Genomic DNA, 21,454 nt, shown 5'->3' with positions numbered 1-21,454 from the left:
GCTTCAGGGGAGGAGAGCGGTTCACCTGTCTAAAGTAGTATGTCACTGAGGAAGTAGTGAATGGTCACGTGTGTTCAGAGACGACAGGGTGGTAAGCAGTTCAGAATGCTGTGCGCAGAATTGGCTTATGTGACAAGAACTCTGAACTGCAGGATGCCATGGGAACTCTGGACAGGCTAGGAGCTGATGGAAGCACCAAGCAGCTATGTATCTATACATCTTACATACCTATAGGATACTTAGTTACATTTATTCCCTCTCGTGTATATTTACTGAAGCAGAACTTAGTGCAGGGGATGTGGAATGCTAAGTGGAAGTCAATTTTTTTTTTTTTTTTACAAGGCAGGATACTTTCTTCTGGCCCAATTTATTAAGTTGATGGGGAAGAAATAGCTTAAAAGGAAAACAAACAAGAAAACAGTATGGTGACCACTAACACATGGCTCACATCATGTCTTAGTTGGTTCCTGTTTAAATATGTAATTTTTTTGGTTTTTTTCTCTGTAGCTTTGGAGCTAAATATGTAATTTTTTGTAATACTAACATGTTTTTATTAACTTGTTTTCTTTTTCAGAGTTTCTTTATCTGAAGCTCATGCTCGACTGAACTTAAGGAATAAAGTACTCAAGGAGGATGTGCTGATCGCAGCCTTATTGTTTGAAATGTCTCTCACGCTGAAATATGGTAATTCACTAATAATGATTCCTAAATAGTCTTAGATTATTATTACCTGCACTTTAAATACTTCAAAGTAATCTTTATTGTTATTAGATAAAGCTTACCTGAATTTGAACATTTGCTGTTTATAGGGGAATTTCATATTTTTCCTTGTTCAAGACAGAGTCTCACCATATAGCCCAACTGGCTGGGAACCCAAACCGTACCACTCAGCCTCTGAGTACTGGGAACCCAAACCGTACCACTCAGCCTCTGATTCTGTATGACTGCTGTTGGGGAGTTCTGTGAGACCAAGCCTCACCACAAGGCCCAGGCTCACCTTTAACGTGCCATGCTCAATCCTCAGTCTCCTGTGCTGAAAACAGCAAGCGTTCCTAACCTTTGCTGACCGGTCCCTTTCGCTCCCACACTAAGCCAAGCATTCTTAACCTAGGATCCCTGGATGCCTCAAGCCCAAGAGGCCTATAAATCGTTATCTACAAATTCGTGTGTATCCTCTACAAAGGACATAAATGGAAAACTCTAGGAAGTAGGTTATGGAGTTCATGATTACTAGAAATGATTGTCATCCTGAACTAGTTTAGATAGAACACTGGTTCCAACGAATGCTAAATAGTAATGATATGTAAGTATTCTAATTTGTCTTATTTTAAGGCCATATTTTTTTCAAATCAGAGTTATTTTCTATACCATAAAGACATGTGCTGCAGCCAGGTGGTGGCACACGCTGTTAATCCCAGCACTGGGAGGCAGAGGCAGGCAGGTCTCTGTGAGTTCAAGGCCAGCCTGCTCTACGGAGTGAGTTCCAGGACAGCCAAGACCACACAGAGAAACTGTCTCAAAAAACTGAAAAGGAAAGAGGAAGGGAAGAAGGAAGAGAGGGAGGGAGGAAGGAAAGAAAGGTGACATCAATCTTATATAATTGTTAAGGTATATTGGGGTTTTGTATTAAGGACTCTGCAATAAACTGTGACTACATTGTAAAGATGGCACTGACATATTTAAGAACGTATTTAAGGGAAGTAAAAAGATGTCCTCTTTAATTCCTTTAGCTGATGAATTTCAGTGAGGTGTTTGTGATTTTTTTAAAAAGATTTTTATTTATTTGTTATGGATAGTGTTCTATCTGCATGGATGCCACCAGACCAGAAGAGGGCACCAGATCTCATTATAGATGGTTGTGAGCCACCATGTGGTTGCTGGGAATTGAACTCAGGACCTCTGGAAGAACAGGCAGTGCTCTTAACCTCTGAGCCATCTCTCCAGCCCCCGGTGTTTGTGATTTTTAACTCTGAAGTAATACAGTGTTAAAACGCTTCATAAATATTACTTCACTTTTTATTAGTTTTTAAGTTAGCAAAGGGATAGGTTTCCTTATGGAATTTTCTACATATGTCATTATACTTTCTAACTGTCCTTACTAAGTCCCTTCCCCACTGCCATCCCCATACCTCATCCTCACACTGCCTCTTCCCCCAAAAAAGTAGAGAACAGAGAGAGGTAAATAAGAGTAGGAGGTAAGCAAAGAAAAACAGTGAAGGACAAGCAGATCAAAGAAACATGGGGAAAGGAAGAGTGCAGGATGTAATGGAGGGGAAGCTAAAAGACAAGAGGTTATTTTTAAAGGGAACAAGATTTCCCAATTGTGAGAAAGATGGTGTTGGGGCAGCTTCTGTGTCCTTGAAACTGACTCAGCCAGTTCTGAGTGGGGAGAGGGGTCAGCTGAATTTACAGAGTGGAGATGAATGCTATGGAGAATACAGAACTATGTGTTAAGAACAACTAAGGAGACCCTTATAAGGAAGAGTTATTTAACCTCAAGGGCGAGGTATCCAGGTAGAGGGCACTGCAATCAACGTCGGTCCAGGGTGACTAAAATGTTGCCGACCAAGCTGAGCAGACCAGTAGGTTATAAGGAAAATGGGGTCAGAGTAAGGTAACTAGGGTGCTGGTCCTAGAACAAATGGGAAGAAACTAAATGTTTTACGAGACTGAATATCAACTATATTTTGGAACAGTTGTCTGTGGTGAATCTTTGTTGAGACAGGGTTTCTGTGTAGCCTTGGTTATACTGGAACTCACTTTGTAGACCAGGCTGGCCTCGAACTCAGAGATCTGCCTGCCTTTGCTTCCTGAGTACGGGAATTATAGGCGTGCGCCACCACTGCCAGTTCAGAACTTTTAAACATTTATTATATGCTGGGACGAAAGGCACGTGTCACACCCAGGTTGTCTTTAGTGAAAGGTTGGAATCATAGGGACTATTGTCATACTCCATGCAATAGTAATGCTAGCTTTGACTAGGTCCAGAGTAGAAACAGAAATTAGTGAAAGATGGACCTTGGATGCAACATCCAGTCAGCTTTGCTAATGAGCTAGATTAGGACCTGGACACTATTAAAATTACGGTTGCATCTGCAAAGGCAGAGGTTGGAGTAGGAATGGATGTGTGGCTATAGAAATAGCCTGGACTAGACAACTGAACATTGAAGATAAGGAACTGAGTGGGAGTGGGGCTCTAGTTGGAGAGGATGTGATCCAGGAATGGACTTGTTCTCAGTGTCAACTCTCAAGTGTATGACATATAGTAAAGGACTGATAGCACAGTCATCAACACTGAGCATGCTGGAGAGCAGCCTGGGGGAGTGTAACACTGACCCAAGTGGAGTCATGGGAGGCGAGGATCCAGAACCAGGGTGAGTGGCATATACTAAAGATCATTTTCTACTTAAAATATATTTCAATCAGCCAGAAGTGATGATCCCCTTATTCACAGCACGCAGAGGTAGAGACAAGCCAGCCAGGGCTGCATAGCAAGAGCCTGCCTCAAAAAGGACCAAAAATTTAAAACTTAAAAGATCAGACTCTAGTCAACTGTTCAGAACTTTGAAGACAGGATTTCTTCTCTGTAGCTTTGGAGCCTGTCCTAGAACTCACTCTGCAGACTAGGTTGGCCTCAAACTCAGATCCGCCTGCCTCTGCCTCCTCAGTGCTGGAATTAAAGGCTTGTGCCACCACTGCCCGGCCAGTTCAGAAGTTTTAAACACTTTTCAAATGTTCTCCACTTTTAGTTTTTAGGTCTTGTTTACACCATTACTTTGTTCTTCATTTAGGGGCCAGTGCATTCTGTGTTGCTCCCAATGCATTGTTTCCATTTGAACTGTATAATGAAGAGTATTTAGAGCAGAGAGACCTCTACCTGACTCAGTGCCAGCAGCAGCTCCAGCAGTTTATCGCTACATGCGGACCTGGGACAGCTCTCTTTTCTACTGACGAATAAAGCAATCTGAGAGAAGGGTTTCTTCTCATGCCTGTCAGCCTTGGCTAACTGTGTGAGTGACTCTGGAGTCATGCTCAGCTGGGTATGGTCTTGAGGTATCTAGTAGAATGCCATTCAGAGTACAAAATGTGGCCCCTCCATAACTAACAAATGATCCAAATATCCAAAACCAACAGAAGTTTTTTTTAATTTGCACATTAAATTACCAGAGTCACATCAGTACTTCCTGGTTACCCTAGTTGTATCAAAGATACACACACAGTAGGGAACATAGATAGCAGTGTGAAAAAAGGTCCCATCCACTCCATCAGTACATACCATGCTTAACTTACACAATTGATGAGTTCAAATCACAATTTTTATAATCCAGTGCCTAATGTAAAGCCTTTTGATAGTTTATCAAGGGCATTATGGATATATTGCTTTATAAGCTCAAGTATGAAGTCAAGGAAAGATGTGGACTTCTTACATATACCCTTTATACAACCAGTGACTGGAAAGACCTCCTGGGGGCCAATGGTCTTCCTGCCTCCAATTAGCTGGTCTACAGGGTCCTACAGTGCCTGACTTTTGTATTACGAAGTATTGGCTCTGATGAGCAGGTTAACGACAGCACATACAAGTCCTGTTTGTGCTTTTTCATGTGAAAGGTAAACCAACCAACCCCCTTAACACACACAGAGTACCTCTCACAACCAAAGTCTAGCATTAGGAATAACCCCTTCCTCCCCTCCCCGTAACAAACCCAGGGCCTTGTGCCAGTTAAGCAACCACTTCCTCAGCCCTTAATACAAAGGCTTTTAAATGCCCCAAGTCATCAGAATGTTGATGTGTTCTTATGCTATTTACTAAACCCAGGAACTCAAGAGGCTAAAAATTTAAGTCTTCACTTGAAATTGGTTCAGACTTGTCAAGTGACTTCCTACAGTGTACCCCAGCTACCGTACCAGAGAGACTGCTGAGCACTGTCCCCTACAGTGTACCCGGTACCTGGGCTGTGGACAAATAAAACGAAGCTCAAAAGACATACACTTTAAAGAAATTACTACCCACACAGTTAGCTACTTATTACTACATAATTTATTGATTACTATAAAACAAAACACTAATTCATCATTTGCTTCTGTTCACGGATTCTTGACCAATTCTTCATTTCACCATCCACAATGTATGCTGCACCTTCCAAAGGAAAAAGACAGTGAGAACCCCATGGTATTTTTCCTCAAGCTCAAAAACTAAGTCCGGGTATTTATCTCAACAGCTTTTGAAAAAATGTCAAGGAAACAGACATTCGAATGTGATTTGAAAAGGAACTGGTCCCAGTTCCTGAGTGTTATCAAATACTGCTCAATCAAGACATGTGACTGAGCAAACTTACCGAAACAATGACATGTTTTTAAACATCACAGCTCCTGAGGTGGGACTTTCACCTGCAGCTACCTACATGCTGGATAAACAAACAGTACACTGGTTTCAACAAACAATTTCATCACATTGGTAATAGCATTATCTCTACATTGCTGGCACCTCAGTCTTGAGTATTTCTTCAAAGACACCCTCAGCTGGGTAAACGGCAAACACTAAGTCATCACTGTACCAGCTATTAAACCACAGCAAGAACAGGCCCTAGTGTTGAATAGGTTCTTAGGTGTTAATCAAATCACACACACACCTTAATACCTGTACCTTGGTACTGGCAACTGCCGTCCTGGTGGTTATTTAAATCGCGTTCTGTGACACGTTTCTGGAAAACATTTGTTCAAGCACGTTCAAGAGGCAGGTTTTGTTGCACCTAAAAATTAAACATTTGATTGTGAACTCATTTGTTACTTCCACGTTTAGCACCTTATATGATTGTGCTGGCTAGTCACTAGAGGAAGCCTCAATTGAGAAAATGCCTGCAGAGGGCGTAAACCAGTAAGCAATTCTTATCCACCCCTTTTCACTGAGGCGGTATTGATTTAAGATAAGGACGGATCCAGAGTAGCGAGCCTTTGCTCATTAGCCTCGAGGCTTACAGGTGAAAAGCTAGAAACCTAACTATAGGTGCGCAGACCAGCACAATTAAACAGCAAAGGGCATGGCCAGGATCACAGATGTGTTCTACAGACTCCAAAACACTAAATCAGGGAGCCAGTTACTGGAGACGATTTATGAAGACTGTAAAACTCAAGATGTCCGCAAATTTTGCTCCAACTTCAAAGGCTCGTTTAGAGCGTACTTACAAGACCTAAAACTGACGGTCTTGATATGAGAGACAATACACCCCACCGCTATCAAACTGTAGTACAGGGAAATAGGTCACTCACGTAAGCAGCCTGAACCAGGTTGCACCGTGGCTCTTCTGGTGGACACAGTGCAGGTCCAGCGAAAGCTGCAGTCAGAAGCGGCCGCTCCTCCCCGCACTTCGATGCGTCCCGAGGCGCAGGCCTTTAACTAAGGGCCGCCAAGCGCTGTTGTCCCCCGAGCTCGAGCAGTTCAGGATCTGCAGGTTATTTTAAAGCCCGAGCGCGCGGGAACGCGAACGCGAGCGGCCGCGCAGACCAGGCCTTGTGGCCCACCGTACCCGGTAAGGGACCGGCGCCGTCAGCTGGGCGCCCCGCTCCGCACTGACGGGGGACAGAGCGCGGGGTTCGCACCTGGAAGAGCCCGAGGACAGGCCGGGTTCCACAGGCCCGGGCCTCCGCCGCCCGCCATGCTGCACGAGAAGCCTGCGCTCCCGGGCGCCGCGCGGAAAGGAAGTGCGGAGCTCGCCGCAACCCTAAGGCGCTCTCCAGGTCCCGCCTCTTCCGGGCATTCTCTAGCCCCGCCCCCGCGTCTCTGGTGGGGCGGAGGGAGCAGGTTGTGGGCGTTACTGGGGCTCAGGAATACTTCAGCTAGAGCTTTTGAATTGACTTTGCAAGTGAATAATGCCTTAAAATAGGACAGTCTCCCCGTCCTGGTGCTTCTCTTGGTCTTCTAAATTCTCATCTACTTCTGTGTTTTAAAAACTGCTGGTATTAGCAAGCCCATGTAATTTTTTAAAAAGATTTATTTTATGTGTATGGGTGTTTTCCCTGCGTGTGTGTATGGGCACCACCTGCGAGCCTCGAGCCGACAAAGTTCAAAAGAGAGCGTTGGATCCCCTGGAACTGGTTATATTATAGCCAGATCTGAGGCAACCTACTATGTGGGTGTTGGGAACCTAAGTTCTGGAATCAGTATGCACACATACATGCGTGCACACACACACACACACACACACACACCCCGACACACACATATTCATAAATACACATCCACCATCATACGTGCACTCACACCACACACACACACACACACACACACACACACAAATTGGTCGCTAGAAAAAAGGAAAAGCTGTTAACTACTTTGATTGGCATTAGTAATAGAATTTTTCCTTAGCAGTCGCAGTCACCTACTGTCTTAGAGTTTCTGTTGCTGTGATGAAACACCATGACCAAGAGCAAGTTGGGGAGAGAAAGGGCTTCTTTGAATTACCATTCCACATGACTATCACTGAAGGAAGCCGGGACAGGAAGGCACGGAGGACAGAAACCACGGCAGAGGCCATGGAGGAGTGCTGTTAACTGGCTAGCTCTGCTTTCTTTCCGATAGAACCCAGGACCACTGGCCCAGTGTACCCCCACCTACAGTCGGTTGGGTCTCCCCCATCAATCACTAGCTAAGGAAATGCCCGACAGGCTTGCCTACAGCTGACTTTCTGAGGCCTTCCTCAGTTGAGGCTCCCTCCCACTCAGACTGCTGCAGTGTGTGTCGAGTGCCGTCAAACTAGCCAGAGCAGTTACCTTGCTGATGAACAGGTTATGGTTTACTCTTGATTTTCTTGTTTTTAATTTTTTTATTGGGGTTCATCATGGATGTACTCACAGGGAGGCCAGAGAACAGCTCTGTGGACTTGATTCTGTTACCTTGATATGCACTCCTGGGCTGCTCAGGAAGGCAGGCTGTCCAGCAAGAACATTTATCTGCTCAGCCATCTCAAGGGTCTGAACGTTCATATTTTATCAGTCTTATCCATCTCAGTCATTATACCTGAGTCCTGTCTACAAAACATTAGGCTTGGTACCACAAAAAGATACGTGTATGATCTGAAAGATATACACAAAAAAGTAAAATCACATTATTAAATTGATAAAAATCAGGCCATCTCTCCTTTGAAGGGAGACAGGGAGACGGCTTGGTGGGTAAAGAACTTGCTGTGCGCTGGGTATTTTTTATTAGCCTGACACACACTGAAATCACCTGGGAAGAGGAAGCCTGACTAAGGAATTGCCCTTACCAGATTGGCTGAAGGCGTGTGTCTGTGGGGCGTTTTCTTGATTGATGGTTGATGTGGAAGGCCTGCTGTGGATGGTGCCGCCTCTGGGCCTGTGGTCCTGGGTTGTATAAGAAAACAGGACGGTGAGTAGCATCCATTTGTGGTTTCTGCTTCAGTTCCTTCGTTGAATTCCTGTTTGGGATTCAGTGATGAACTATGATGTGGAATTATAAGACAAAACAACCCTTTTCTCCCTAAGTTGGCTTTGGTCAGTGTTTTATACAAAGCAACAGAGAAGCAAATCTGGACAGCATGCAGTCCCAGTGCTCTGAGGATGTGAACACAGGAGGATCCCTGGAGTCCTGTGGTTAGACAATGATAGAAAGCCTAGGTTTTAAAAACAGGACCCTGTGAGATTACTGATGACTTTGTTCAACAGTTACCATACAGCCCCTACCCAAGAAGGCTGTCTGCTGAGACAGCCTATCTCCCAAAATAATCTGTCTTGCTTGAGCAAACAATTCCAGGAAGGAAAGATTGTAGCAGTCTTCACGAACTCTTTGCTGTACTGTCTGACCTTCGCTATTTGAAATAGTTTTACCTGTTGAGGTCAGACTCAGGTCTGTTTCTGCCTTCTGTGTCTTTACTCTGGGCTCTGAAACAGTTTAGCCTAATCTGTGAGTTCTGGGTTCAGTCTCAAACAAGTCAGGTGGAGAGTAGTTGAGGACTACACTTGAGATTCGTTTCTGGCCCTCACACACATGTAACACACATATGTACAGACATACATGCATACAGACATACATAATAAATAAGGCGGGGAGTGATTGAGAACTACACCTGAGGTCTGTTTCTGGCCTTCACACACATGTAACACACGCACACATGCACACAATAAACAAGATGGAGAGGGAGAGTGGTTGCAGACTACACCTGAGGTCCATTTCTGGCCTTCACATACATGTGTGTTACATGTATACATGCATACATAATAAATAAGTTGAAGAGTGGTTGAGGATTACACCTGATACATTGTGTCTGCACGTGTGCACAAAGAACATGCACACACACACACACACACACACACACACACACACACACACACACAGGACTGTGCTAAATTATAGGCTCCACCCAAATCTGTTCCCACCCTCTGCAGCCTCTCTTCAGACTGAGAGCTGATAGGGCAACACCTACCGTGACCAAACTCCCATGCTCCCATGCTCCCAACCCTTCAGCACTCCCCACCACCCACCACTTGCTCAGGTCCAGGGTATCTTTGATGGACAATTTAGCTCTCTTATCTAGTGCCGTCTGCATCTGTGACTCCTACATCTCCTAGGCTAGATCACGTGGTGCGGAGCCCCCCCCAGCCCTCCAGATCACGTGGTGCGGAGCCCCCAGCCCTCAGGATCACATGGGTCAGAGAGAAATTGCCTTTGTTGTTCTTGAACTGCAGGTTCCCTCTCCAGGACCCCATTGCTCTCTGTGATGTTTGCTGCTATTGCCCTCTCTGTGATGTTTGATGCTATCATCCTCCGAATAAACTTCTTCTAAAGGGTAACTCTCTCAGTGCCCTTCTACTATACCCAATAAGGCTCTAAAAAACGCATCTAACGCTATGTATGTGTAGAACCTAACATAGGAATTTAGAATCTTTGTCTTTGTCCACAAATGCAAAGTTGTTTCTTCTGTGGAGCAGTAGCCAAATTCATTAGACTCATTCCTTGATGTTGCACCGACAATGTGTCCAACAAACGCATCTGTGTGAGCAGCCCATGTAGAGCGTAGGAGGAAGTGAATTTGCAAGCTGAGCTGGTAGAAGCTAATGCACAAATTGAACAAGGTCTTAGTGTCGCTTGGTGCTGGCCAGGTAGGAAAGTCTTAGAGGCACACACGAGTACGTGTTCTCCTCTCCCCTGTTCCTGTGGGACAGCCTATAGCTTCCTGTTGTCTCCTCCGCGCTTCTGTTCGCAGGGAACGCACGGGGCTCTACTGCCAAGAGATAGCCGGGCCAGAGTTAAAGAATTCTTTTTTTAATAGATTTTTTTTTTTTTTAATTTTCGAGACAGGGTTTCTCCGTAGCTTTTTTGGTTCTGGTCCTGGAACTAGCTCTTGTAGACCAGGCTGGCCTCGAACTCATAGAGATCCACCTACCTCTGCCTCCCGAGTGCTGGGATTAAAGGCGTGCGCCACCACCGCCTGGCTTTTTAATAGATTTTTTAATTAAAATATAATTACAGCCCTCCTTTCTTTCCCTTTCCTCCCTCCAGCCCCCCAAGAATTCTTTGTATATTTTTGTTGTGGAGTAGAATATCTGTATAACTATGTAACGCTGTGTTGGTTTTGTTTATGCTGCATTTGTTGAACTCTGTAGTGATGCTTTGCTGTTTCGCTTTGCCTGCCTAAGGTACCTGATTGGTTTAATAGAAGGCTTAATGGCTAATTCTAGGCAGAGGAAGGACAGGTGGGGCTAGTGGGCAGAGAGAAAGGGAGCCAGGCAGCTAGCCAGGGGCAAGCCAGCTGACGTGGAGGAAACAGGGAAGCTGGATGGGACAGTCATAGATGAATAAACAAGCCTCAGCACAGCACATAGAATAGATGAAAAGAAAGAAAGCTAGCTAGAAACAAGCCTGAGATAAGGCCAAGCATTTTAATTAATAATACGTCTCCATGTCATGATTTGGTGACTGGCAGTTCAAGAAAGCCTGCTACATATTTTAATATAATTACCACATATGATGTACAAATATAGTCTTACAGTCTGCATCTTTTCATTCTCTTAAAAAAAATCTCTTTGTATTAAGAAGATATTTCTTCTCCCTAGCCCCGCAAATGCCTGAGCCAGGTGAGAGAACTGGCGTCCCTGGACCATAGGGGTGGAAGAGCTGTCCCTGTCCCCAGTCAGCTGCAGCACCAGGGAGAGCAGGCCCTGCACTTCACATGGGCAGCACAAAAGAGCCAATCCTGATGGCCAAGGTGTGGGTGAGCCAGCCCCAAAGTTGTGAGCATGGGAGAGCTGTGCCCATTACTCATCTGTCCAGTGGCAGCATGGGGGAGGGGGAGACACCCCCACCCCAGCCCATCAATGCCTGAGGCAGGTGGGAGAGTTGGCCCTGCACCTTAGCAGCTGCAGCACTCAGGAGAGTGGTCCCTACACCTTGCCTGGTCCTGATGGTGTAGGTATGGGAAAGCAGGAGAATTGTCTCTACCCATCGCACATTCCTGCAAGGTGTGTACTCACTCTGGTGGTGAGGACAGGGAAGAGCTGGCAGGTTGACCAACCCTGCAATTACCCAGGCCCAGAATCAAGGGTTATGATTGACCCACCCAAATAACCACCCCATCTGTGACCTGCTGGAGCACATGCAGGGTCCCGTCTATAGGACCCAAAGCTGCAGGATCTCCATGACACAGGCAACAGCAGGATACTCAAGAGGAGCCCCAGTGAGGGCCCAGCATCGACAGTGTAGCAGAAACCAGAGGCCTCAAACCAGACCAATGACTCTTTGTAATGAACACTTGCAAGTAAAGATGTATGGATAAAAGGGTTTACTGTGTGACTCACTGTACCGCACTGCAGCTTCCATGATGAGATAGAGTTTTCCTTTTTTTCTTTTTTCTTCTTCCTTTTTTCTCTTAAATTTTTGTTTTATTTTATTTTGTTGCAAGGGCAGAGGGCAGATACAAAGGGATGGCAAAATGAATGGGATGCATGATGTGAAAGACACAAAAAATAAGGAAAAAGAAAGTAAGAAGAGGAAAAGACATTTATTCTATTATTTAGTTTTGTGTATGTGTGTGCGCACATGAGTGCAGGTGCCTACAGAGGCCAGAAGGGGGCCTCTGATGCCCCAGCAGCAGACTGGGTGAGTGTGGCTTTGATTGTTGCAGGTGTTTGTCATAGCCACTATATGACTGTTGAGGGTCGTCCATTCAGTAGTGAAAGACTCACCTTAACTACATTCCCTGAACCTCATAGGTACCCTTGTGAATGAAAGGCAGAAAGAAAGAGGAGAGGACACACCTGCTCCTAGGTGTGGTGGAGGAGCAGATTCGTTGTAAGTTTGTGGGAGAGCATAGCCAGAGGCGGGGACATCTGGGAGAGTCCAGAGTGGACACAATCCATCCGCTCAGCCACGTAAGGAGAGCAGGGAGGGGAAAGGAGAAGAGGGAGAAGGGAACCGGATGCAGCAGCCAAGAGGGCAAAGAAGTGGATAACCAACACGTCTGGATTATATAGGGAAGAGTCTCTGGGGAAGAACAGAGAGAGTTCTGGGGTAGAGGGCAGGGTATGCCAGTCATAACCTGTAAGAGGCAGGGTCTGAAGGATGCTGGGAGAACCTGGTGTGAAGGTCTATTTGTGTATGTTAAATAGGTATCTCAGCCCTTTGTCCCAGTATTTGAGACTTAATATCCCAGCCTCTTTGTTCATAAGAAATGATAAGGGGGGGTGGTGGTCTATGACTACTTTCTGTTGACAATGGGCTTCGGTGTTGGGAACCCAAGAAAGCTGGGATGCTTGCCAAGGCCGGGGAGAACGTGTTGTTTCGCTCACTGTCCAAGCTCTTCAGGGCCATCTGGGGTTGGGGAAGCACAGGCCAAGCTGGAGCAGACTGTGAGCCTGGACCACCTGGGCAGCCACTTTGGAGCTGTCTAGGACGCAGATTGTGAGGGAAGGCTGTGAGCTGGAGCACTCTATAGTTAATTTAGAATCTGCTGGGACGGAAGATTTTAGGGATTTTAGAAGATTTTAGGGTGATGAGGTAAAGTTACAGAGTTTAGGGGAAACTTTTTTTCTTAGGTGTACATTGGAAACTTTAAGGTCAGGGTGAGGCAAAGGGAAAAATAGCTAAGGAAAGTGCTAATGCCAACAGCTTCTCATATAGCCATGTGCAAAAACAAAATGCAGTTGGGTTCTTAACCTTACATGATGAACAAAAACTGACTCAAAGCACATCAAAAATCTGCTTTACAGCATGCTGCTTTTTACCCTCAATACAGCATGTGAGTGGGAACTCCTGAAGCTAGCTGTTCTGCAGGCACTGGCTGACCGGAGCCTCAGTACTGCAGAGAGACAGAGAGACCGGAGTGCTGCAGGCCTACAGACTCATTCCTTTATCTCAGGCTGGCTGTAGCCCTCCAGCACAGCGATTCCTTGTACAGCTCTCTGTCTGAACTAACATTTTATAAGGAATAGATCAAAAATCTTTGGAATCTATTATATTAGCAGACCACTGGCTTACACTGACCCGGAAGCGGAGAATTTCATCAAATAGTATCTGAGAACTATAGAAAAATTCTCCCCATCTCACTGTAGTACCCTCCTTTAGTCCCACTGCGCAAGAAGACTACGGCCACAGTGTTTAAGCCAAATTTGAAGCAAGTTTTATTAAATACTGCCCAGGACCATGGATCCTGGCCAGGTCCACATCTTAGGTTCAGGATTCCCAGAGTATGGCCCTAAGTCACATGAGTCAGGGTCTTTTAAAGATAAAACCCACGAGGAAACGTACTTCCCACCCTTGTCCAATCAGGGACAAACATGTGTCCTGACATACTTCCTGCTATGTCCCTCTTGCCTGGCGTGATCAAGCACATCCCATGTACCTGCAGCAACCAAGCTTGCTTACATGTTATCTTACATGATCAACAGCCCCCGGCATTCCAGAAAGTTATCCGTCCCTGGGCAAGTGTGGCTTACAGGTTAGAGATGCTGTTGTTATATAGATCTCTTAATTACAATAATTTAAACTTAAAATACCGCTCTAGCCATCACATCAGGAAAAGAATCCGGCGTCCTCCAGCAATAAGAGATCTGTGGGGCTGCTGGTCCCGGATTTAAGTATTATAGAGCTAAAAAAACAACTCTCCATTGGTAATAGAAACCAGAATTACTTTTAAAAGCTCATTGTTTGGTTGGGTGTAGTGGTGCATGCCTTTAATCCCTGCACTCTGGATGCAGAGGCAGGGGAATCTCTGCGAGTTCGAGAATAGCCTGGTTTACACAGTAAGTTACAGGACTAAGTACAGAGACACTGCCTCAAAAAAGAAAAGAAAAAAAGAAGAAAAAGAAAAAGAAAAAGAAAGAGGAAAAGAAAAGTAAAAAAGGTTATTAGTTCTAGAAATATATGAGATATTATTTTTCTCCACATGGCCAGAATCTGTAATCGGTACTTCCACATGTAACTCCCATTAGTAAATTAATTCTTTTGGTCACCAGCCCTTGCTCATAGTGGTGAGTGACTGAAGACCCCCTAGGTCTTCTAACAGAACACTGGTGGGAACCGGTAGGAACCGGTAGGAACTAGATGTAATAGGCACATCCTTGTGCTCTCTCCTCCTCAGTAGTAAACATGTCAAAACAGAGTTAATGCAAGCGAACTCTAAATGCCCCCAGTCAGAAACCCATGACATTCCTGTGTGAAGTCCTTTCGCCCTCCAGCAGGGTTGTTTTGAATCATAATATTGACATTGAGATAATCATAGCATTTATATATTTTGTTCAATTTAAAATTCCAAATCTGTGAAAAAAAATACATCAAATTGTCAGCAAATAGGGCATTGATCTGGATGAAATTTGATGCTCAAATACTTAAAGCACATGAACTTTCCTGAGATAATTTTGCTGAAAATTACTTAAATTACTTATGATTTCTGTCTGGATCTAAAACAGCCATGTGGTTTAATTGTCAATGTGAAACACAAGGACTTTTCCTTCCCCGTTCAACTTAACTTTCATATTAATAAGCTTTGAAAACAACTACTTAAATCCCACCATGAGAAATTCTCAGCCTAAGGGGATGTCTTAAAATTGCTCCAACTAGCCAATGGGACTCGAGGGGAACTTCTTAGGGGACCGCAGGGAACGTTTTCTTTTTGAAGAGACACACTCGGGAGGAAGCGGCCCCTCTCTCGCTGCCTCTTCTCATCTGTGAGAGGAAGCCTGGAGTTGCTGCCTGGGACTTCTGCAAGCGGGGAATGGACCTCCGAGAGCGAAGAATCCTAGAGACCCTGCTAGGTCACTAGACGAACTAGGGTTTACTGACCACAGAGCCACCAGCGTCGGCTTCCTGTTATGTGAAATAATACAGCCTTGCTCACTGCTTTAAAAAAAAAAAAAGTAATTCAAGAGTGATTACATAGTCAAGAATATAAGTAACTTAAAATTTTAAGCTAAGGTTAAATTAAGGTTATTTATACCTCAATCATCGTCTAATATAAATTATGTCCTGCAGGGGCGGTGGTGGCGCACGCCTTTAATCCCAGCACTCGGGAGGCAGAGGCAGGCGGATCTCTGTGAGTTCGAGACCAGCCTGGTCTACAAGAGCTAGTTCCAGGACAGGCTCCAAAACCACAGAGAAACCCTGTCTCNAAAAAAAAAAAAAAAAAAAAAAAAAAAAAAAAAAAAAAAAAAAATTATGTCCTGCAATTAACATCCCATTAAACCTCCAGTGAGTTACAATAACGAATTAATGACTCTTTTCTCAAATCTTGCCAGTTTCCCTTTGAAAGGACAATAAGCATGCTGTTCTCAGAAGTCTCCAAGGGAAAATGGAATGATTGACAAGGCCCATGGTAACTGAAAGGAGCAGTTAACTGGAGGGCATAAGACTGCAATTACAGCTGCGTAGGAAGTGAGCTCCAATATCCTCCGCGTGTAGATTTACACACTTGTTGCCTTATGCTATGCATGTATGTCAGAGAAGCCTGTGCCTGCCTCCCAGAGGGCGTCAGGCTTTGGGAGCACCCTCTCCCGAGAACATGGAAACTTGGCTCACTGGCGAGGAACACACCCTGCCCGTCTACTTGTCAGCCACACGGGGCACAAAAGCAAACAGCAAGCACAGTTTGCAAGGACAGCAAACAGCGAAGCTGCTGAGATCGCTCAGGCAGTAAGATGGTAAAAGTCACTGCAAACCTGGCGATATGAGTTCAATCCCATGAGTCACGTAAAGGTGAAAAGGAGAACTTCCGACTTCCTCCAATTGTCCCCTACTGCCACACACACACACACACACACAGCACGGCACAGCACGCGCGCACACACTAATGCTACTAGTAATTTTTTAAAATTGTAGGAAGAAGAAAAGCAAGGGTCTTCTGCTCCACGAGTCATCCGTTTAGAATGATTCATGAATCTTGCTGCTCTCAGTTTGAACATTTCACATGTAGGCTCCTTTTGCGTTCTCGGTAACAGCTCTGTCAATTCCTGTTCCGCTTTCAAACTCAACCTGGCTGAAACATTTTTGTTCCCCGATATTAAGTCCCTCTGCCGATGCAATAAATCAGATCACGCTGAGTTAAAGTCCAGGTTTTAATCTCAGCAAAGCATTTCTAACTGGTCCCAGAGGAAGCGAAGAAACCAGAAGGGCGAACCACGAGGGGAAATCTGTGGGCCAGACCTTAAACCCTCTGCAGGTGGGGTCTCTGTTTGGTTGGCTTTCTTTGGAGGGGTCCGGAGAGGGCAGCTCCAAGGGAGGGGCCAACGCTTCGTACACCCCCCAACACCGACTACCAAATACTTCTGGTTCTTTGCATTGGTGTGAAATGCATTGAACTTCCATTGGTGTGGGATCCCCTGGAACTGGAGTTACAGACAGCTATAACTGTGAGCTGTCATGTGGGTGCTGGGAATTGAACCCATGTCCTCTGGAAGAGCAGTCTGTGTTCTTAACCACGGAGCCATCTCTCTCGTCTCCTGGTTCTTTTCTTATATTGGGCTTATTAGAATGTGATCTAAGTGGATTCCCTTTTCCTCAGTAGAAGAATATTAAGACAACTAAGTGAGACAAATTTTGCAAATCCCAGGACGTGGAGACGCTGACGGGCACGAGAGACAGGGCACACTCAGATTGAAGGCATCCTGCCTCACCTCTTCCCGTCCAAGTCACCTGGCACACTGACCGATCGTCCTGAAATATCCTTGGTGTAAAATTGCTGCTAAAACAACAACAGCAAAAGTTGGATGTAGTCCTGGTTTTATCCTAAGCATTGCGAATAATAAAGTAAACAAACAGCAAGACTGATTGGCTTAAACTAACCAACAGTAACACTGATTGGTCCCAAAATAAACGAGCGGCAAAACTGATTGGTCCCAGCTCTACAGCCCGGCCTGCTTCTGACCCAGACTCCTCAGGTCTCAGGGCCAGGCAAGTCTGTAAATCTCAAGTTGTGTCTGCTGCCCTGTTGATTTGCGTTTACTATGAAGTTGAAAGATAACTGCACTTACGCTTTTGTTTTGTTGTGTTTTTAACTACATTTTTTTCATGTTTTGAATCTTCTGGTTTTGCTTTTTATAAACCACAAAATTCAGGGGTTTTGCCAAATTTTTCATAGAGTATTTTTATTTTTCAAAATTGATTTGTGGGATTTCTTTATATTCCTTACTCTGAATAGTAATCATCAACGAACAGTTAAGGCTTTGTAAATGGCCTCTCCTCATCTCTGCTATTGTTCAGGATATTCGGGGAGTCTTGAGTTGCTGGGAAAGCGATGCTCTTCTCTCAGCATCCAGACAGCTCCACGCTTCTCTGAAAGGTTTCTGACAGCCTTCCAACCTCACGCTTGTTGTTTTGTTTTGTTTGAGACCACGTCTCCCCCTGTAGCCTTGACTGGCCTGTAACTCACTCCACAGACCAGACTAACCTTGAAGTAGAGATCCACACTCTCTGCCTCCACAGTGCTGGGATTAAAGTCGCACACTGTCAGCATCCAACTCTTGCTGCCTCATTCTAGACTCTAATTTCCAAGTTGAGAATGACAGGTCACTTATTCCCAGAGTCTCTGTGAGGATGAAATGAACTCACCCATGAAGGAGCTGCCCATATCCCTGCCACCCATCCTTTGGAAGCGATATGTCTACTTAGGAGTTAACATATGTGAGAAGGTGAAGTCCTTTTGGATCTGTCTTAGTAGCTGCTCAAAGAATTCTTAGTCTATGACAAACAATGAAAATAACTACATGGCCGGGCGGTGGTGGCGCACACCCTTAATCCCAGCACTCGGGAGGCAGAGGCAGGCGGTTCTCTGTGAGTTCGAGACCAGCCTGGTCTACAAGAGCTAGTTCCAGGACAGGCTCCAAAACCACAGAGAAACCTGTCTCGAAAAACCAAAAAAAAAAAAACAAAACAAAACAAAAAAAAACCTACATGGTCTAAAAAAATTGTAGATGGCCAATGGTTGATGAATAAACACACTGGATGGTGGCTAGTTCTGTGTGCGTGCGTATGCATTTGTGTGTGTATGCATGTGTGTGTGTGCACACACACGGTAACTCAATCAAGGTATGAAATTGGAAATTGAGGAGAATAAGGGCATATATTGATGAATGTGACTATTACTGTAGGGAGTCTAAACACAGAATTGCTGAGTCAGCACGGGTCCAAGGTACGTGTTGAGAGTCACTGCTGAACCATACATAAGGCAAGTCATATTCCAGTCACCTGCAGTTCTCATCTCTGCACTCACGGAGCAGAGTAGAGAGCTTTTGTTTGCGCTATCCTGGCAGGGGAAATACGTCAAACTGATGCTTTTTACTGTTGTTACTGGGGATTTAGGCTGAGAAAGTCTCACTGTGAACCCTGGCTGTCCTTGACCTCTTGACCTCCTGCTTCCACCTCACAAGAGCTGGGTTGTCAGCCTGTTTCCCCGCCCCCAGCTCTGTTGTCTTTTACATTTTTCCCGACATAATATTTTTATTGATTATGTGGGAATTTCACAGCATCCAGACAAATCACAATCACTTCCCAGTCCTCCCAGGTCCACCCTTGTGAGCCCCCATCCCTGTTTTAAAAAAAGAAGAAATGAAGAAAAAGTCCATATAATCACTGGAGTGTGGTCAGGCCCTCATTGGTCAGTCCCTTACAGAAAACTGAGTCCTTCCTCTCCAGCACCCCCACCAGAAGCCATCAAATTGTGGAGAGCTACAGACACTTCAGCATCCTTATCAGAGAGTTCTCTTTGAGGGCTGGAGAGATGGCTCAGAGATTGGTAGCCCTGGCTGCTCTTCCAGAGGTCCTGCGTTTACTTCCCAGCAACCACATGGCTCACAACCATCTGTAATGAGATCTGGCGTCCTCTTCTGGTGTGCAGGCATACATGCAGACAAAGCACCTATAGACATAATAAATAAATAAATCTTTTTTTAAAAAAAAAAGAGTTCTCTTTGATGGCTTCCTTTTTAGGCGGTTACTTTGGGGAGGGTTAGGGTGGAGGAAGTGGTTGTCACAGAAGCCTACGTCCCCTTTTCTTAATTGTGCACCTGCAGTCATCAATACCACTGCAAAGGGGGCGTCTTTACCTTTTACAGTCAGCAGGAGCACGGTGCCTGGACTTCTACATAGTATCTGGCTACACCGCACACCACGAACATCCACGTGGTCTCCAGCATGGCTTCCCGGGGAAGTACAGGACATGCAGGATTTTCAAGGAGGTCCAATCAGGTAAACTGGTCCGAGTCCGCACAAGTTCCAGGCCACTGCACCCTACCTACCGATCCCACTAGACGATGCTCCGATGCTCCGTTACTCCATCAGCCGCAGCCTTCTCTCACACCCGGCACCAGCTGTCGTGTTTCCAGTTCTGCCTCTTTCCACCTGCACTGCTCCGTTCTACACTTCCCACCTCCCCATCACGTATCCGTGCGTCATAGTGGCGTTGGTAGCCGCAGCGGGTCGCACACTGTGTACAAAGCCGTTTGTCTGGTTCGATGTTTCTGGTTTCTGACACACCATCGATACTGGAACATTGTGAGACTCCACTCGGAAATTCTGCTACCCAGTTGGTCAGCCTGGGTCCCGCCTGCCCTCCTGACACCAGGGCTTCTCTGTGTAGCTCTGGTTGTCCTGTAGACCAGCCTGGCCTTGAACTCATAGATCCACCCACCCCTGGCTCCCAAGTGCTGGGATCAAAGGCGTGCACCACCACTGCCCAGCTTGTCTTTTACGTGTTTATTTCTTTATTTTAAGTGTTTTTATGTAACTATCCAGAAAAATGTTAGCTATTTGATTTCTTCCCACAAAATATTAGCTGTCTGATCTTTGTGAATGGCTTCTTCATATCATCTGTGGAATTTTTGTACTCATTCATTTTTTTTAACACTAGGATGGGTTCGTATAAAGGAAACAACTCTTTTATTTGTCGCTTTTTTTCTGATTTCCTTCCAGCTCTTTGGACTTTGATCTTTATTTGCTTGTTTTAGAGATGAGTTTGACTATGTTACTACACCTGACCTTGGATCTGTGGGATTTAAGGGGCTCCTGCTGCAGCCTTCCCGAAGCCAATATTATGTAGCTGCTGCCACAGCTGAGAGTCTTTGTGTGGTGAATTTATTTTTGAGTCAGAATTACACATCTCTTCTTCACACAGTGCCTTGCAGTTCTGTTTATGTGCGCACGCTTGTTGGGGATGCTAAGGTACTTATGCCCACAAAGTGTTAGGAAACCAGGAATGCTAAACACAGCACAGTGGTCTCTCTTCAAAGGAAAAATTACCTGTTTTCTGCCCACAAGGTTGGGAGTAGGTATTGTTAACAGCCTGGTGACCTGTGTTAGGTTGGGAGCATAGGTCCCAATCCCTCACATCTATCCCAGTCCCCAGGCCTGGTCTGGACTTCAAATCCCAGCAGCCCTGGGGGTGGGGTCAGGATCACTCCCCAGGGTACTTAAGTGACACCCCCCCCCTGCCAAAAGAAGAACACGTGGTCTCCCTTTCTTCCTCCCGGGGGTCATGTTCCTACGGCTTCCCCCGGTTTCCCCCTCGGGGCCACCGGAGAGCACAGATCTCCCATTAAACATGGATATTTCTTAATTTGGCTTGTTTTGATTTGGCTTGATTGGGAATTTTTGCATTGTCAGAGAGCTCGCTTAGGAAATATTCCTAACAAAGAGGTGTGGGTTTGCTGGAGTAGGTGTGGCCCTGTTGTAGGAAGTGTCGCTGTGGGTGGGCTTTGAGGTCTCCTGTGCTCAAGCTATGCTCAGTGTGGACACAGTTGCTGCCTGTGGATTAAGATGTAGAACTCTCAGCCCCTTCTCCGGCACCACATCTGCCTGCTTGCTCCATGTTCCATCATGATAATGGACCAAACCTCTGGAACTATGAGGCACCCAATTAAATGTTTTCCTTCATAAGAGTTGCCACGGTCATTGTGTCTCCTCGCAACAACAGAAACCCAAACTAAGACATTCCTCTTCTCAAGTTTTGGCACGCTGACC

General features: G+C 45.4%; 1 protein-coding gene, 1 long non-coding RNA gene and 1 other non-coding gene across 3 annotated transcripts in view; 1 reads left to right on the top strand and 2 right to left on the bottom strand.

Moving 5' to 3' along the window:
- Positions 1-5,139, top strand: part of Mcmdc2 (minichromosome maintenance domain containing 2) — a 33,486-nt gene extending 28,347 nt beyond the window's left edge. Inside the window, exons 14-15 of the mRNA XM_050142119.1 lie at positions 575-684; positions 3,792-5,139. Of these exons, the coding sequence (XP_049998076.1) occupies positions 575-684; positions 3,792-3,958 (277 nt within the window). The 3' untranslated portion in view covers positions 3,959-5,139. The remainder of the gene's footprint in view (positions 1-574; positions 685-3,791) is intronic.
- A 4-nt stretch (positions 5,140-5,143) lies between these two features.
- LOC126501394 (uncharacterized) lies at positions 5,144-20,039 on the bottom strand. Its single transcript, XR_007591667.1, has 5 exons — positions 19,543-20,039; positions 8,262-8,432; positions 6,268-8,070; positions 5,631-5,750; positions 5,144-5,405 (listed from the first exon to the last, which is right to left on the bottom strand). It is a non-coding gene; the product is annotated as an uncharacterized lncRNA (long non-coding RNA).
- On the bottom strand, positions 5,478-5,559 carry LOC126501477 (small nucleolar RNA SNORD87). Its single transcript, XR_007591686.1, has one exon. It is a non-coding gene; the product is annotated as a small nucleolar RNA SNORD87 (small nucleolar RNA).
- Positions 20,040-21,454: the final 1,415 nt, after the last annotated feature.

The sequence above is a fragment of the Alexandromys fortis genome, unplaced genomic scaffold (assembly GCF_014885135.2).
Source record: "Alexandromys fortis isolate MF-2015 unplaced genomic scaffold, M_Fortis_MF-2015_v1.1 scaffold_41, whole genome shotgun sequence".
In the NCBI taxonomy this organism is placed as follows: Eukaryota; Metazoa; Chordata; class Mammalia; order Rodentia; family Cricetidae; genus Alexandromys; species Alexandromys fortis.
The sequence above is the reverse complement of the archived record's forward strand: the minus strand, read 5'-3'. Positions and strand labels throughout refer to the sequence as shown.